Source organism: Anabrus simplex, chromosome 5 (assembly GCF_040414725.1).
Source record: "Anabrus simplex isolate iqAnaSimp1 chromosome 5, ASM4041472v1, whole genome shotgun sequence".
NCBI classification, from domain to species: Eukaryota; Metazoa; Arthropoda; class Insecta; order Orthoptera; family Tettigoniidae; genus Anabrus; species Anabrus simplex.
In genome coordinates, this window is record NC_090269.1 from 372,242,386 (window position 1) to 372,261,231 (window position 18,846).

The following is an 18,846-nucleotide window of genomic DNA, read 5'->3' on the forward strand; positions in this document are numbered from 1 at the left end:
AGCGAGAGCCAGCGGGTACTGACATATTTCAAAATTTTATGACCCTCTTTGCCACAAACAGCCTGATATACTTTCAACGTGTTTTGCCTTTTAGAACTCTTATCAAGATAGTAATATAACTGAACCAAAATGTTCTCTACATTGACTGGTAATTGGACTGATGCTTTTTGTATGCAGATGTGTATGAGATGACGTGAACAACCCAGAGCATAAACAGAAGAATGTCTGTCCTTCACAAATTTCCCAACACCGTTATTTGCCCCTATCATTGTGTATGCATCGTCAGATGAAAAAGAAATGCAATTTTCCCATGGCTGAAGAAGACAATTCACTATTAATAACAGGGAAAATTCCTTCACCTGTGTTGTCAAATACAATAGAAGAGTTGATATTTGGCCTCTCTGAGCATTAAAGAGACAACTATAGGATAAAGTTTAATTGCATTTGAATCCATACTACCATCAGTAGCCAAAGAAAAAGACGTTATTTGCAAAAGTTCACTTATTTCCTTTTTTTTTTTTTTTCCTCAGATGCTGTGTATTGAACTAAAGCAGAGGTTTTAGTTCTTGCACAACCATATTTCTGAGATACTTGAGAGTCAAGGAACATTGATCTAAATAAATTTCCAGCATGGTCTGAAACTGATAACTGAATATTATGCTCCAAAAGAAATTATGTGAACAACAATTCAGCATTTGTCACTGAAGTTTCATTACTTTTTACAAAGAATGATGAAACAGACTGGTTTCGTTATTTTGATTCACCGTATGTGTGATGTTTCTTGGATTTTGTGTGTCTTCTGCAATCATCTCATTCACCATGAGCCACAGAGAAATCACACAAACACACTGCAGAACATGTGGTTTTCACTAGCACGTGAAGCAAGTAGGCATAGCCATTCGTTTGTGTAACCGTCTCGATATTTCTGTAACACTGCTGTCTTCTTAGAAGAAGATGCAATTTGACAACTGCCCCACTTCATTTTACAAAACCAATCACTTCTTTTTGAATCAACGACTAGGATAATTAGAATTGAAACGCGCCAAATATACTACTCACGTTTATGCACACAACAAAGAGAGAGCCGAATGTGCGTACTGCAGAGCAGCAGAGCAAGGAGTAGAACCTACTTCACAGCCAACTTGATGCGTCATTCTAGCTAAGAGAACAGCGTATATCCATGTAGCTGGTCATGATTTCACAACACTCGCGGGAAATAAAAGGAAGTGACGACCAAATAACTGCCAAATATGTTTAATTGCCTACTTACAAACATTGAAACAAGGAGGTTTGACCAGTAATGCTGTAAGGGATTTTTTTACTTCTTTCCTTTTTTTCATAGAAATTAATTTTTATCATGATATGTTGCTTTTCCGTAATAATTTCCCTTTGACCATAATTCCGTAATCACGAAGTGAAATCTGTAATCATTACAGGCAATCCATAATAGTTGGCACCTCTGCAGTCTGTGCCAGAGGTGGACCAGTCTGCCGTACCCACCCTGTACAAGGTGTGGCCAACACAGCTTGAAAGTTTCTACTACTCCCTGCCACCTAGCCCTACTTTAATAAGAATAATAATAATGAAAAAAACGTGAAGAAGAATATTAATAGTAATATTTTGACTGCCAAAAACATACATAAGATACAATTTTGAATGGCATGAGCATAAGACAGGATTGTTTTCAATGTTATGAATGATCGTAGTGTACAGTCAAGCATTTGTAAGTCTTATATATTTTAGTTACTACATTCCATTTCTAAGCACAAATGTAACAGTGCAATACTCTGTGTTGGCCTTCAGTGCCTTGTGCAGAGATAATTGCTCATAGACCTGCAACAGCAGAGAAATTATCATTAGATTAATGAGAGAAGCCCTCAGTCTTCTTGTTAAGACGGTACAGTAATCACTGCTAAGGGAATTACTTTCCACATCCTGATTGGTGGATACGACAATTATGGTGAAGCAAATTGTAGTTTTGGACTGTAGGCCTACAGGGTGTGCATCTTTATCATCGAAAACTTCATAGATGAACATGCATCGCTGTGCATTGATGTTTGATAAAATCTGAGAATGTTCTACTTTCATATTGAGATGTTGTTCAACAAAGATTTTGGTAACTGTTAAAAGCAGCAGAAAACATTGTAGACCTTATTGAACAGCGCACTTAAAAAAAAAAACACTTCCTTTAACTATGAATAAGTTCACTGTACAGTCATTGTAACATGTAACATACTATGAAAGACCATTTCCTTGTTCATTTAAAACAACTGCTCTTCTACAAAAGTATCTCATTCTTAATGTTGTATTGGTACCTTTTGCTAACTAGGATGACATTTACACACAATCAAGTCAGTGGCGGCCAGTAACTACAAATTCTAAATTACCTCGCAAATGGCTCGTTTGCAGGCCCATGTTTACTAAGACTTTTTTTGCTTCTAATATCGTGTACTTACAGCTGTTTCAATTTGCACTATTAATTATAATACACCCTTTATAAAGAATACCGATGCCAGCTGCTAGTGTTATGTGAAGGTCACACTGTCCATGTAATTAACATTTGAAAACACTTGTCAAGTAAACCTGAACAAGAAATATTTCTAAAAGGAAAGCCAGAAAGTCCAGGAACATGTTCAGCTCGCTTGGTGCAGGTCTTTCTATTTGACGCCCATGGACGACCTAGATGTCTGGCTGTGAGATGAGCTAGGAAGAGATTGAGAACCAGTGTTGGTGCATAGCCTCCTCCTGTCTTATAGTGAGGGGTCTACTCAAGGCTTAACATCTCCATCTGACAGACGAATCCCCGTCTACAGCGTCATGCCCTCACTTCATATGTACACTGCTGGGATGTTTGGAACAGAGTCCAGGCTTTTGGCATGCAGTCTAGTGATCAGAAATTGTATACCACCACCTCTCCTATCCTATCGGCCAACATTCTGTCGGTGAACATTTTTTTCCAACACCAGGACTTCCCTGGTTATCTGTATGTGTGCCTTATCACGCTTCTCTCTCAGTCTGTAATGTGTGTATAATTCGTGTATTTTTATCAGTATGGGTAGGTTTTTATCAGTATGATTATAATTTTTGTTTTCTTTTCTGTATGCGTGTGTTTGTGTACAGTAATGTGTGCGACCGGGAAATCAGTACATTTGAGCGTTGGCTGGCACAGTAATTACCTGTGTTCGGTATGGGTAGTCCTGTGTTGTTGCCCATCCAGGTACTGACCACGCTCTTGTGTTGCTTTTGGTACTGCAGAAGGACTGTACTGTAGGTGATGCGCAGTGACTGTCACATATTAGTAATGTGGGTGTGTGGAATTAAAATTTTGAATAAAAACAGAGTCGCTAATGGCAGCATTTAAGTGTTTGTGCACCCGCCTCAGTTTCCGGTTTCTGGTGGTTTGAGGTTGGACCTGGAGTTTTTAGAAGGCGGCATTTTGTGATTTTAGAAGTGAGAAGGGGAGGGAGGGTGGGATAACTTGGAGTCTTCGTGAGTTCCTTGGCTACAGGGTCTCGGCTACTCGATCCACCGAGGTGGCCCTGTAGTGAGTGGGAGGGGGAGGCTGGTCTGATTGGGGTAATTTTTTAAGGGGAGGATATTAGGGGTCGGGAGTTGGAGGGCATGGCGTCCTGAGAGGGGAGCATCCACAGCCAACTGCGCCGATCCCGCCACACGTTTTGGATCGCGACGCATCGGCTGAACACAATGGACGGGGTGCCTCGTGCCGGAGTGTGAAGCATCTCACATCCGCGGGGAAGCATGGTTTCACGACCGTGGCGGATCCACGGGGGCCATCGAGGGAGGGGTTTATTTCATGGGTACAGTATTACTAGTGATGACCTGGGAGGGAGGATCCATAGCACATTAGGGTTTTCTGCGACATGGGGACCTGGGTTGAGGATCTGTGGGTACTGGGCATTTCCCCGTGGAGCCTGGAACGGGGTTTGGAGGGGGGGGGGTTGAAACACCAGAAGGGTCAAACGCACTTGGCGGACCGACCAAAGTGGCAACCCGTTGCCTGAGTCGTGACAGGGCTAGCTTTTTAACTGATTAATGCCACAGACAAGTCATGAACACAGGACACTGGGCCACCATGACAAATTGCCATTCCAGGGTACTTGGAGCTGGAATTTGCGGTGTTGGTAGCGTCCCAGCTAAATTGACATTGAGCCTGGGCTTGAGGTCTCCATGCTGCTGGTACTTGATTTGGTAGGGTGTGCTAGCAACGTAGAGTCTTGGTTTAGGCCCCTCGACGACTTGTCTTGGCTGCTGGCAGGCTGTAGGCTCTGATTAGTCGCTTGGTCGGTCGGTGAGCTGCTATTGGTCAGTTCGCTTGGCGGGCCAGCGCGGAGCTGCTGGCTCGGCTGAAGTGGCCGCGAGAGCTGATGGGCTCCCACACCTGGCGGCCATGTTGTCTTGAATCTTGGCTGCTAGCTCGACTGGTATGTCCGCGAGAGCCAGAAGGTTCTCAATGGTTTCCACTTCCTTCTGTGTGCGTGTTGCTCCTCCACCCATCCAGAATGGAATGCCAGTGCCACCTGGACTTGCACTGGCTAATCATGTGTCAAACCATATAGACTTGATGCCTCAACAATCATGGCCACCAGGCAGACTATATTATATATTGTAGGATAGTTGTTATAATTTATAGCTGTACCCAATCTTAGGAAACTAGTGTGTAGAAAATCTGTGAATTGGTTCCCTTAAACTTGCATCGGATAAGCCACATTCAGCTAAATTTGAACATAGTTCCTACTATGGGCTTTGCTGTGCAACACAAAACTTATTAACCCGTATGCTTTCAAGGTAACGATCTATCAGTACCCAAGGTTCCTGCGAAAACTGGCATGGTAGCGATCCATTGTTACCGGCCTTTGTTGTTATTATTTCGTTATTTACATGCCAGATAGCAGCATTTTGCACGGAATAAGAGGAGCACAATTTTAACTCGCGTTATACTCCGCAGGAACTGCCGACTATCCGTATTTATCGATATTTTTAGAGTTTAAAACGTGCTCACTGGAGTTCACAATCACAAAGAATGGGTACCGTCCACCTAATCAATAGTTTATTATATGCAGTACCGGTTTCGACCTTTACAGAGATCATCCTCAGCTGGTCATGAGATCTAAAGCTAACTTAATATATAATTTAAAAACATTACTAAATCTAATGAAGAATGTCGCATGATTTTTAATTTTAACTAAGTAGTGATCTGAACCTGTGTCTATTCCTCGGAGGACTTTGACGTTATAGATCTCTTTGTGGTGGTATTTGTCCATGCAGATGTGATCCAGTTGCCAGTCTCCTTTAGTGTAGTCAGGGTGTTTCCATGTTTTGAGTTTTTGAGGTTTCCTCTTAAAACATGTAGATTTTGAGATTAAATTATGGTTTCTACACAGGTCAACTAGTCTCTCTCCATTTTTATTTGTTTTCTTGTGTGCTGCCCATTTTCCGATGATGTCACGGTATTTTCTTTCTCTGCCTAGTTGAGCATTGAAGTCACCTATTAATAATTTTACATGGTGTTTGGGGATGTTATCTGTGGTCTGGTCCAATAGGTCCCAAAATTCTTCTGTTTCCTCATGGTCTTTTGAGGAGTTGTTTTTATCATTAGTGGGAGCATGGGTAGTTGCTAGTTCATTAATTAAATAGTTTTCTTAGGTAATTAGGTGCATATTGTAAGCAAAGACTTAGATACGGCCTGATCAGATATAGTTCATTTAGGTTAGGCCTAGTTATTTATCGCGTGCAACATAGCGAAAAGAGTTCATTTAGCTGACGATATCACTGAATATCTTGACAATTATTCAAGTGACGATGTTTCTTAGCCCGAATCAGAAAGTGTGAATGACTGTGGTAATAATCCACCACTTCCAGTAAGAAATGTGTATTTTATATAAAATGGCCAATTTTTTTCAGTGATGCATCACTTTATGCAATTTAATCTATCCTTGGATCTAATGCACATAGAATCTTGATATTTACCATGCTAGAAAAAGATAGGAGAAGATTAGAAGCTGAGATGAGGAACCGCAGGAAAGAACAAGCGAATGCGAGGGATGGCGTTCTTGCACAACCATCTGCTGCAACTACTAGTGTGTGCAGCCACTGCAATAAAATCTGTGCATCCAGAATCAGACTGTTCAGCCATCTGAGACGACACAATTAATACATCCAAATGACATTGTATTTCTATACTATATATTCGTTGATGAATAAATGCCTATGATGATGATGCTAGTAAAAAATATATGATCCTTCTGCTAACATCAATCTCAAATTTGTGCATTGAACACGAGTTCTCAGAATTACTTCAAAACTTTCAAAATCTGAATCGTGTAACTTTGTTTCCGCATTTGTTATTTTTTTAATTGAACCCTTCTGTTTTGGGACATTACTTACATGCACTGATAATAAGTAATAATAATAATAATGCTATTTGCTTTACGTCCCACTAACTACTCTTTTATGGTTTTCGGAGACGCCGTGGTGCCGGAATTTAGTCCCGCAGGAGTTCTTTTACATGCCAGTAAATCTACCAACACAAGGCTGATGTATTTGAGCACCTTCAAATACCACTGGACTGAGCCAGGATAGAACCTGCCAAGTTGGGGTCAGAAGGCCAGCGCCTCATCCGTCTGAGCCACTCAGCCCGGCCTGATAATAAGTGACATATACTCTATAGGTTTACAAACTTTCATGTTATCTTTATTGGTGTGCCTTCCATGTAATTTTAAAAGAAATACGTGCATAATGGGATAAATGGCTGACAGATTTCACACATGCATCAGCTAGGAGCTTGAAAGAAAAGGGGTTAATTAGAAAAGATCCTCATTTTGAACAGTAAACGATGCACCTCAAAAACATTATTCCAGTTTATCGATATAAGATAGACAATATTCAGATATTAACGTCGACAAATATCGACAGTGGGCACATGTGGGTTAAAACCTCAATGCTACTCTCTTCCACAATTCATTCATTCCTCTAAAGATGCTAGCTGCACATTCTAGGGAAATGTCATTAAACATTAAAAGTTTAATGTGGTCTCGTAATACTTAAGTCCATTTTGAGATTACAAAGCAAACCATGAAAGCCTCCATTACTACAAAATGGAGGACACTTTGAGGAATGAATAACTGCAATATTTGGATATAAAATATATATCCCTAGCACCTGGAAATGTCAGCTTATACAATTGTGGATATCAGGAGATAAGTCATAACAGCTTAAGCTTTCTTGCCCATTGTCTCCATGACACTTGGCTGTTATGCCATTCAGTATTCAGTCTGTAAATCTACAGTCCTTCATTTGTAACTAGCTTTGTGGCCTCGTTTAGTTCCTCACCTCTCATCTTTAAATCATCAAAAACTGAATAACCATCGACAATTTGGTCTCCCTCTACTTATCTTACCCTCTATGACCAAGTCTATTATTCTCCTAAGTAACACATCCTCTCCTCCATTCATCTCACATGACCCGTCTACCAAAGCCAGTTTATGCATACAGCTTCATCGTTTAAATATATTCCCATCTTAGCTTTATCAATGCATTCTGAGTGTTGTTCTGCCATTATTCCCACCTGTTTGTATCAGCAATCATACTGACTATTTTCATTATAGAAGAAATTACAACTCTGTAAGCCCAATTGGACCATGGCCTACAAACGCAGAAAATGTATGTAATAATCATACACGAGTCGAGTTTTGGCATTTACTTCATGTATTTCCTTTAAATTCTCTCAGAAATTTTTCAATAAATTTAAAGCCTTAATTCTATATTGGGCATTCAAACATGTTTCCCTGAGTTGACCTTGTATTCTAACAGTTTCTTGAACTTTACTTTGCTATCTCAGTCGGAAGCCATATTTTTCGTCATGCTAGCCCGGGAAGGCATATATAGCAAGTGGAGATGCAATTCTCCCCTAGTACATCGGCACTGCATTGTGCTTATCACATGTATAGCTTGCAATGGTGTCGCTACCGGCGTGCTAGCCAGCCAGTGTCTTGGGAAGGTGCAGTATCCAACTGATGAACCCATGCCGCACTGGGGCGAAACACTGGTAATTTTTGTTGATTGAGTTTTCTGAACTTTATTAAGAAATATAATACCCTGAATATCTCAAAGAATAATTGTAATGGTTTTGGAAGAGACTACAGGCTTTAATTGTTGAGTTTCCAGAAAAAGTTCTGAGCCACCTCGTAGGTGGAATTGAAGAAAATTTATCATCATATACAAATCATGTTTTGGCATTTATTTCATGTACTTCCTTTAAATTCTCTTAGAATAACAGCGAGGGGTCTACTCAATGCTTAGCATATCCATCCAGCAGATTAATCACCATCATGTATGTATGTTCAGTCCGTCAGCGCTAACACTGGTGGGATCCTCAACAGCTCTGCCATCAGCTGTCATAGATGGCCTAGGCATCAAAGAGGCATACTAGGAAAATGAGGGGTGAGGTAGTTTCCCGTTGCTTTCCTCACCGAGACAGAGTTGCTATTACATATCAGTCTGCCAAGCCCACTGAAATGCATGCACTAACTGACCCTATGAGCAACATTTTCACACCATTCATAGCATAAGGATTGGCATTACTAGCATCGCTCATATCTCAGTCACATTCATATTGTCAAAGCCAAGGATAAGACAGAGATAGATCTATGAAAGTAACAAAATTGCTCTAGCCTATACCAGAAGACATAGTGCACTCTCAACAGCATCATATTTTGCCCTCACTCCTTATGTACACTGCTGAGAGGTTTGGAATTTAGTCCAGGCTTTTGGCATGCAGTCTAGTGATCAGAAATTGTATACCACCATCGCTCCTACCTTGTCAGACAACATTTTGCCGATGAAAAGTGTTTCCACCACCTGGACTTGCACTGGCTAACCATGGTGTCAGACCATATAGACTTGATACCTCAACGGTCAAGACCACCAACAGGGACATAACGTTAGGGCCTGCAGTGCAGGAGGGGCCGGGCCTATAAGGGGCTCTGCAGACTCCTCTCAGAAAAATAAAAATAATATGTACTTAGCCTAATGTTATTCTGCACGGAAATTATTAGGGTGGTTTTGTGGAATCAGTCAAAATAATTGTTTGCTTTTAATAATTTGTACGCAGAGGAATTTCCACTTCGTTGCATCTAGCAACAGTTTATTGTACTGAGTGTAACACAGCACAGCTCCTCACAAAAGACCTGCAGCAAATTATTGAAAAATAATTACAACAATGAAAATTGGTACCAAAAATCATAGTTTAGTTAGAAAATTATACTTCGTTGATGTGTAGTGCACCTAAGATTGTATTATGCACAAATTTCGCTGAACATTTTTTGACACTCATTTATTAGACAACGTATAATGCCAATAACATTGGTGTGGTAGCAGTCAGTCAACTCGGTTTTGAACGAGCTCTCTGTGCGCGAAGTTGATAATAGACTAGGCTTATCAGTTATGCAGTTTGATATTTTTCAAACTTTATTTGAACAGTTTTTTTCCTATATTTTTCATTTTTTTGTAATCGAATAAATTATTATAACCGAGACTTTGGTATTGATTACAGAGTATAGTTCTGTAATTACTGAAAACTGAAACCAATTAAAGTACGAACATCTAAGTGGTTTGTGGTTGGCAGCTCAGCAGCTTAGCCATTAAACTACAGAGGCAATCAAATAAAACCTATTAAAAGAATATTTTTTAGTATTCTTATGAATAATTCCTCTGTTTATATAACTTGACAATATACTGCATTACTTCTACCTGCTATAATTACATTTATATTAGTTATTCATGGGTTTTTAAAATTTTATTTGAGGGTGGCCCAAATTGTTTTGGCAGGCGGGCCCGTATCGCATTCATTACGCCCCTGGCCACCAATCAGGCTTAGACATTTTAATTGTTTATTCTCCAAGAGAAATCAGCTTATGTATTATAAGCTCGTGCAGGGGCCCTGAAACAATTTAACAATTTCTTGCTATGGTATAAGTGATTTTCGTTTGGGTGGCTTATCCTGTGAAATGCAAATTATGGTGAACTACTGTATACAGAGAATTCTTATTAATATTTTTAACTATATCATTTAAACAAATGTATTCCAAGGTCTTTTAAAATTCTCAGGTCTTAGGGATATATACAGTCGACTCTCGATAATTTGAAACTCAAGGGACCAGAGAAAATGTTCAATTTACCAAGAGTTCAAAATAATAGGAGTTCAAGTAACCAAGAAGGAGGGAGGGAAAAAATTCAAATAAACAAAAACAAGAGTTTCACTTATGCTTACTCATTCCTTTCACAACATTTGTACAATTATGAAATGTTCATTATGAAACCATGATGGAAACCTTCCGAATCCAAGTGGGTGGCATTAGTGGTTTAACACGCTGAATTATGTTTATATATAGGCTGATTCGTGTACTTTGTGGCGAATTGAGGTGTATAGTGCCCCAGTTGATGTTATCTATCATACCTGTGCTCCCATTATAGAAAATTTTCACGAAATAAGTGTGCTGAATTTTTGCCAAGACGACAGCCATTTTGATTTATATTGTTCGGCGTTGATTTATATGTCCAATAGCTTTAAGTGTATACAGAGAAGCTAAAGATAAACAGACACCTAGGCGGTAATTCCAACATACTACTAAGGTAGCCGCTTGTTATCATAGAAGTGTTCTGTGTCCATTAATCATTCAACGTCTGAATTAGGCTATGTTCTCAATATTTTTGTTTCTCTCTTCTTGCCATCTTTAACTCTCTTTAAATATCCCACCATAATACATTCAATTCATGGTTTGCATTTACAAGACGAAATAATTTACACATCCCTACTTTCTGATATATTCTACAGTTTCATAGTAATAATGTCTATGGGCCTAATAAATTATCATCATTGGCAAATATAATCTGTAACTATATTATCGAGGTTATACATCCCGTACTATGGCTGCAAATGACACCAATAAGAGTACCACTGATAACAAAACACAATGTCAATTTTGCGGGCAAATGTATAAAGGCCTTAAGATACATATAAGTAAATCACACCCAGAGCAATACAGAGCTTGCTTGTTGAATCCATCTATGACTACACCTAGCCAGTCTAAAATTCCACCTTCAGATCCTATTCCTATTTCTAGTAAAAATAGTCAGTCAACGAAGTTGGAAATAACCTCTGATCAAAGAGAGAAAAAAAAAAAATAAACCTTACCACGACGAACTGAGTAAATGGCTAGATATTTTTCAGCATGAATTGAGTGATGCTGAATTCAATGAACAAGTCACTAATTTTGTAAACTTCCTTGCCACAGCTACAGACCTACTGCCAGGTCCAAAGAGTCCAGTTACTAGATATATTGAAGCTCGTAAACGTGGCACTTACAAAAATAACAATCGACAGTATAAAACCTCCAGTAACCCACAGAGATCCTCTAAGAATGATCGTGAACGTCGGAAGGCTAAATTCGAGTATGAACTGACTCAATATGAATATTTTTACCAACGGAGGAAAGCAATAAGAAAAATTTTAAGTGGCAAAAGAACTAATTTGAAAGTAGAGAAAGATGTTGTTGAAGGATATTTTAGGAACAGATTTGAAACTCCTAATGATTGCATGAGAGACTCCTATATCGATTATACGAATGAAACCTTAGATGATACAATTTCAATATCTCAAGAGTTAGTTTTCTCTGTTATCAAGAGCATAGCAATCGACACTAGCCCAGGTCCGGATAAGGTTTTATTGAAATCTGTTTATGATCCACTTGCTGCTAATATTTTAGCCCATATCATCAGAAGAATATTTGAAAGTGGGTTCATTCCTGAGGTTCTTAAGGCAGCGAGGATTGTTCTTATACATAAAGGCGGTGAAGAGAATGATCTGTCCAAATGGAGACCGATTAGTATTTGCTCCATTATTCGGCGCATATTAAGTAAGATCCTTGATAAAATTGTAAGGGAATACATCCCTTTGAACCAGTTCCAAAGAGGTTTTGTCATGACCCCTGGCTCTTTCATTAAGGTGAATATTGTTGATGGCATTTTACGAACAGCTGTAATGAAAAAGATTTCAGGCTGTGTAGTATTCCTTGACATCAGCAAAGCGTTCGATAGTATTGGACACAATCACTTAAAGGCGACAATAGAGAACTCTATACTACCCAGATCCATTAAGAAGTTACTAGTCAACCTTCTCACAGAAAACACAAGACAAGTTCAAACTGCTCGTGGTCATACAGATAAGATAAACATCAAATGTGGAGTGATGCAAGGAGATCCCATTTCACCTTTCTTATTTAACTGGGGTATAAACCACATCCTTGATGAACTCACAGACATCAAAGTATCAGAAATGTATGGTTTTCAATTGAGTCCTAACACTGTACCTTTAACATCCCTACGCCCGTGCGCGTAGAGGCGCGCGGCTGTGAGCTTGCGTCCGGGAGATAGTAGGTTCGAATCCCACTATCGGCAGCCCTGAAGATGGTTTTCCATGGTTTCCCATTTTCACACCAGGCAAATGCTGGGGCTGTACCTTAATTAAGGCCATGGCCACTTCCTTCCCACTCCCAGCCCTTCCCTGTCCCATCGTCGCCATAAGACCTATCTGTGTCGGTGCGACATAAAGCAACTAGCAAAAAAAAAAAAAAAAACATCCCTATGCTTTGCCGACGATCTGGTGATCATAGCTAAAGACCAAGCAGCAGCTTCAATCCTAGTCACTTCTGTCATAAATCTGCTTCAAGAAATAGGTTTGCATATAAATGCTGACAAATCAAATGCCATTATTATAGAAAATGGTAAACTTCATTCTGATGATATCGTGACGGTCTCTGGAAACATTAGAAGCATAAATGATAGTGAAGAAATAAAATATTTAGGGGCAACTTTCAGACAGACTTTAGTCTTCAATGAACATCAGGTACTTGAAAAATTGAAAGCTAACTTAGATCAGATTACCAGGACTCACTCCAACCGCATCAAAAATTGACTGTAATAAATCAATTTATTGGCCCTACACTGATATACCCCTTCCAGACTGTTTCGGTTGATAAAATTCCCAAATCAAGTCCGTTAAAAGCCGACAACATGATCAGAAGCGCACTTAAAGAAATTCTACAACTTCCGAGTGACACACCGACAAGTATGATCTATTCGAGCCACAAATATAAAGGGTTAGCACTAATGCGCGCTACTTGGGAAGCGTACCTTCAACAGCTGAACATCAATCTTAAGCTAGAAGCTGTGAATGATTTGCACGTAAATGCTGTTCGAAATTTCACAGCAATAAAAACTCGCTGCCTATCTGAACTTCAACTCAATGAAGCGACATCAACGAAATCTGTTAGACAACTGCGCGATATACTTAGAACACGCGAATTTGAAGCTTGGTGTGCATATCCACAAAAAGGAAGAGGTGTTGAGTTATTTGCTCAAGTTCCTGCTGCTAATTCTTGGGTTACCAGAAGAGATGGTTTAACTTGTTCGGAATGGAGGGAGATGTTGAAGATGACCGCGATGGTTGCACCAGTACGTACTCTGCCGGGACGTTCTACCAGCACAGGCCACTGCAGACACTGCAGTGAGTATGAAACCTTACCACATGTGCTGGGGAGTTGCCCTCAAGGAGAACTGCTTAGGATCAAACGCCATAATATCATCAGAAACCTGATTGCTAATGCTCTTCGTCTCAAAAATCTAGAAGTGTACGAAGAAGTCCACTGCCTCGCCGAAGGAGGCAGCACTCGCAGGATTGATATTATAGCGATTGACAGACGGAGGAACGAAGCAGAAATTATTGATCCTACGGTACGCTTTGAATCTTTAGCCTCTCAGCCGACTGACGTAGACAATGAGAAAAAGGATATCTATAATCCAACCATCCCTTTCTTTCTTGAGTCGTATAACCTTAAAAAAGTTACGGTGACTGGACTTTTCTTTGGCGCGAGGGGAACAATTCCCAAATCTTTCGTCACATGGCGACAAAAATATAAACTAGCGAAAAGCCTACAAGATGAGATAGTCGTCTCACTCATCAAATACTCCGTTTCGATTCTTCGTCACCATTTATATGGAGTTCATGCCATTTAACATGGTTAATTGTGACCTATCATTTTTTTAAACATTAATCTTTTTATCTTCCCTCAAAATTGTTATTGTGCATTATTCTGTGTCTTATGGCAAATCTAGGGTGTCCTGGATCAGACTAAATAAATAAAAGTGAACGACTTCCATCTATCATTGTCCAATGAATTTTTGATAGTGGTGAAAGCTGAGAAGAAATTGTCACTTGTGTCCATTCTGAGGGCATAGGAGCATAGGGTAGTAAGAGATGTCCTTGCCTCGCTCAGTGTGAATTGGCGGTTGTTCTTCTTCGTTTTCTTCCTCTGCCTCATCCAGAGAGGCTAAATCCAACAGTTCAGCATCGGTTAGGGCACCGTGGACACCGATGTTATTGTCAACTTGAACGTAATCTTCAAACATTAACTCTCCACAGTTAGGTAGAAGTCCCCATCCTGAGTCAAAATTCGTAAATTTTGGCGGCTCTGATGATTGTTCCATGTTTTCGGTTTGCTTAAACCCGCACTTTTTGAAGCAGTTATAAATGGTGATAGGGTTGACATTTTTCCAGACCTTATTAATCATGATTATAGCGGTCAAAACTGTTATGTTCGCCTTCTCACCTTTTTCGATGCTATCCAGCACAAGAGAAAAAATTTCTCTGCTGTAGAGTTTTTAAATTTTGAATAATGCCTTGGTCTAATGGTTGCAATCTTGATGTTGTGTTGGGTGGAAAAAAAAATCAATTTTACGGCGGTGGATGGTGGATTATTATGCACGGTGCAGTAGTCCAAAAACGGTAAGATTTTGTGTTTTTCCTTTTTCATGTCACTGTAAACCGAGGTCAGCCATTCATTAAACAACTCTATCATCATCCATACTCTTTTGTTTGACCGATAAGCTGTGGGCAACAATTTTATTCCGTGGAAGCAGCATGGTTTCGCAGATTTTCCTATAATGAGTGGTTTCAACTTTTGATATCCATCCATGTTTCATGCAGTTATTCTTTCTTTGCTCAGTTTTCCCTCCATCACACTTCTCGTCTTTGAACATCAAGGTGCGATCAGGAAGACATTTATAAAAAAGCCCGGTTTTGTCTGTGTTGAATATGTTCCTTGGGTCATAGTCATTCAAAATTTCATTTAGTTTGTCAATCCATTCGGAACAAATGGAATTATCCACGCTGGCGCTCTCTCCACAGATCTTTTTAAATGTGATGGCGTGTCGGTTTTGAAAATTGAAAGCCACCCCTCACTTGCTGCAAATCCTTTAATCCTGAGAGACTGTGCAAAAGACGTGGCTCTTTCCTTCAACATGAAACCGCCCAGGAGAACGTATTGTCCTCTACACTGACGAATCCACTTAAGCCAGTGGCTTTACGTCGCATCTACACAGATAGGTCTTATGGCGACGATAGGTTAGTAAAGGCCCAGGTGTTGGAAGGAAGTGATCATGGCCTTAATTAAGGTGTGAAAATGGGAAACCACGGAAAACCATCTTCAGGGCTGCCGACAGTGGGATTCGAACCCACTATCTCCCGGATGCAAGATGGGGAAATTCACCCTGACGTGACCTTTTTCTACTTGCACTTAAGGCACTTTCGGTGACGCAATCTTTATTTTTCAAAATCATCGACAATGTCAATGGTAAAATACCAAATTGTTTGGCGACATGTTTTTTTAATTGTCCATCCTCCACAGCTTGAATCACATACTTTTTTTCAGTTATGGAAAGACACTTGTTCTTTCTTGAACTCATTTTGATACTTAAAAGTTACACAAATCAAATGTTAACACTTTAACATTTGAAAGACGACTCAAGACTGTGAACTCACTCATACACTCATTATTGATGTAAATAAATAACAGGTCTGTGCACGATAACAATACATACTGTAATCACCGACTTCAAATTATAGAGAGTAGGGAAGCCTGACTTCAAATTATAGAATGTCAACGAGCAAGATGCCATTCCTAAAACTTCAAATTACTGAGGGGACCAAATAAAATTGATTTTTTTCAATTTATCGAGTATTTTTCAAGGGACAAGGAAAAAACTTCAAATTATTGAGAGATTCAATTTAACAAGTGTCAAATTATCAAGAGTCGGCTGTATTTTGTATCCAAATATTGCAGTTATTCATTCCTCAATGTGTCCTCCATTTTGTACTAATGGTGGCTTTCATGGTTTGCTTTGTAATCTTAAAATGGACTTAAGTATTACGAGACCACAGCAGCTAGCATCCTTAGAGGAATGAATGAATTGTGGATGGGAGTAGCATTGAGGTTTTAACCCACATGTGCCCACTGTCGATGTTAATATCTGAATATTGTCGATCTTATATCGATACACTGGAAGAATATTTTTGAGGTACATCATTTACAGTTCATTGTTTGATACTTACTGCACAGCACAAAAGCAAGAAACTCTCTGTTTCGCGCCTTATCGCATGGCTGCGTATCAAAATATCATTCCATATATGCTCAAGAGGATGACGCTTCCATCGCACTGGGTAATATTTTCTGATAATATTGTTACAGTTGAAAGTAAGATCGGACTGTTGTGTTAAACGTAATAACAAAATATGCCTTTAACACATTTTCAATTCATTTATGGCTGATTTATAGTTGCTTTTTGTCTAGCAGAGCTCAAAAGTTCCATGTCAGCATATGTAGACAGTGGGCACAAATGGCATTGCCTCAGTACTGATATAGAATTTTCATTTATTCTTCTCAGATTGACCGTCCAGCAGATCATAAGCATCCTGGAGGAATCACAAGACATCCTAGATGCTAATATATACATAGAACCACCTAAAAATGCTCTCCATAGTGACGGGGATAGCGATGATGATGATGATGATGATGATGATGATGATGATGATGAGTCATATGGAGATATAAACAGACTCTCTAGTAATCGACTCCGGGCTGGTGCTGAACTAGTGTATACAAAAATAAGTGAACTTTACCGTTTGATCCCAAAGGCCAAAGAGGAAAATTTAGACCTTCTCGGCTTTGCACGGAACATCGTTAGGGCATATATCCGATCTTGTGCCGTTATGCGTCCTAACACAGGAAGGCCGAGTACGAAAGTATCTTCATGCATGTTGCCAGAAGGTTAGAAACTTCATTTTGTTCCGTATTGAACTGGGATTACAGTAAAATGTTAAAGGTCGACCTTTTCAATACCATGAATGATTATTGATGTGAATATATATCACATAACGTCTAGAGAAGGTTGGTTCTAGTTTTGACGCTCATGGGCAGATATGGGTTAAGTTTCAGAAGAAAATTCTAGATAAGGCAAGAATAATGATGTCTGGAACTTTCTAATATTCTGTATCACCTTGTGGTTAAGTCAGGATAAGAAATGAATGGATAAAATGACTGGCACTAGTCTCAAACTTGTCTTGAGTTCACCTGTAGGAGTGACTGAATGTACATACATATTTTTGGGAGAGTGGCGATAGTGCTTACGTGTGAACATTATTGAGAACCATATTATAAGTATTACTGGGGCAGAGGTGTCCATAGCTGTTGAATTTGTGTGTGATTTATATTCCTTGTATGTTAAGCTGCTGCTTTTTTTTTTTTTTTTTTTTTTTTTTTTTTTTTTTTTTTTTTTTTTTTAAGTGTGGTTTTCATGGTTTTTTTTTTTTTTGTTTGTTTGTTTTTTTTTTTTTTTAACTTGGCTGCATGAATTTTGTAAATGCTAGTGGTTGAAAATTTACCTGAATTTCTCGGCTATCTCAACAGAGTTCCTCCCAACATAAAATTCATAATGGTGTTTGTGTTTTATAGCAAGTATTGCAGCTGAGGCTAATAGTGCAACAGGTGCTGAAGAAACAGCTGCTGACTTTTCTGCAATTGAATCCATTGGACCAGATGATGAACAGCAGGTATTAATCCATTCTATATTGAATTTTAGCTGTTTGTTTAGAACCTGTATCTGGTGGTGTTTGGCTAATTCCTCCAGCTTGGGTCTAGGCATTTGTCTTAATAATAGAGGCAAGATTATTTCACAAGGTGTGATAATGCAAAAAAAAAAAATCTAATCACGAAATTAATGTATATTGCAGAAACTTGAAAATCCAATTATTTTAATGTGATCAATGAATTGTATGCATGGTTTTTTTGTTTTTTTTAAATCTACTTTTCCCTTTACTTCGTTAAGTTAGAAAAGAACTTCAACCTTTTCAGCTGCAATCTATTGTTGTTAGATGTAAGCAGCATCAAGAAATCAATCATTTTCTGTTAGAAATGTGTTATTGCATACACATTCTATACTGGTATCCCTTCCTGCTTAAGCTATGATGCGAGTGTGAATGCTTGCTTCAGTGCTGATATTTCTGCATTGTGAGTCTTGATAAAGTGAAAGTTAGGTACACAAATTACAGTATTTTTCGTATTCAAAGACATCGTAGTTACAGGTTCTATGTCATTTTTTATTGATGAGAGTGTTTTCAAACTTTATTTTAAGTTTCCATTGAACTACAATTGAGTGAGTGGTTCGGAAAGGAGATGTGGTGCGCGGTTTGATGCAACATGAGTCGAGCGTCAAATACTTCGGTAGTGATACAGTAGAAAAAGATTCCAAAACCAAGTGTCATTGTTGAAACTCAAGTACTTCAATTTAAAGGAGGATTGTACGTAAATGAATGTAATATATATTGTGCGAGTTATGCACCTGACGTGTGGAGCACAAACAGAGATATGCATGTACAAAACCCATGGAGAATGAAAAATACAAAGTTCAAACACACCAAGCTCAATCAGCCACATC

At 39.0% G+C, this 18,846-nt stretch overlaps 1 protein-coding gene across 5 annotated transcripts in view; it reads left to right on the plus strand.

Moving 5' to 3' along the window:
* RIC-3 (RIC3 acetylcholine receptor chaperone) overlaps positions 1 to 18,846 on the plus strand; it is a 292,250-nt gene that overhangs the window by 260,732 nt on the left and 12,672 nt on the right. For all 5 annotated transcript variants that reach the window (XM_068227672.1, XM_068227674.1, XM_068227673.1 and 2 more), the window contains one exon: positions 17,865 to 17,962. In XM_068227672.1, the coding sequence (XP_068083773.1) occupies positions 17,865 to 17,962 (98 nt within the window). The remainder of the gene's footprint in view (positions 1 to 17,864; positions 17,963 to 18,846) is intronic.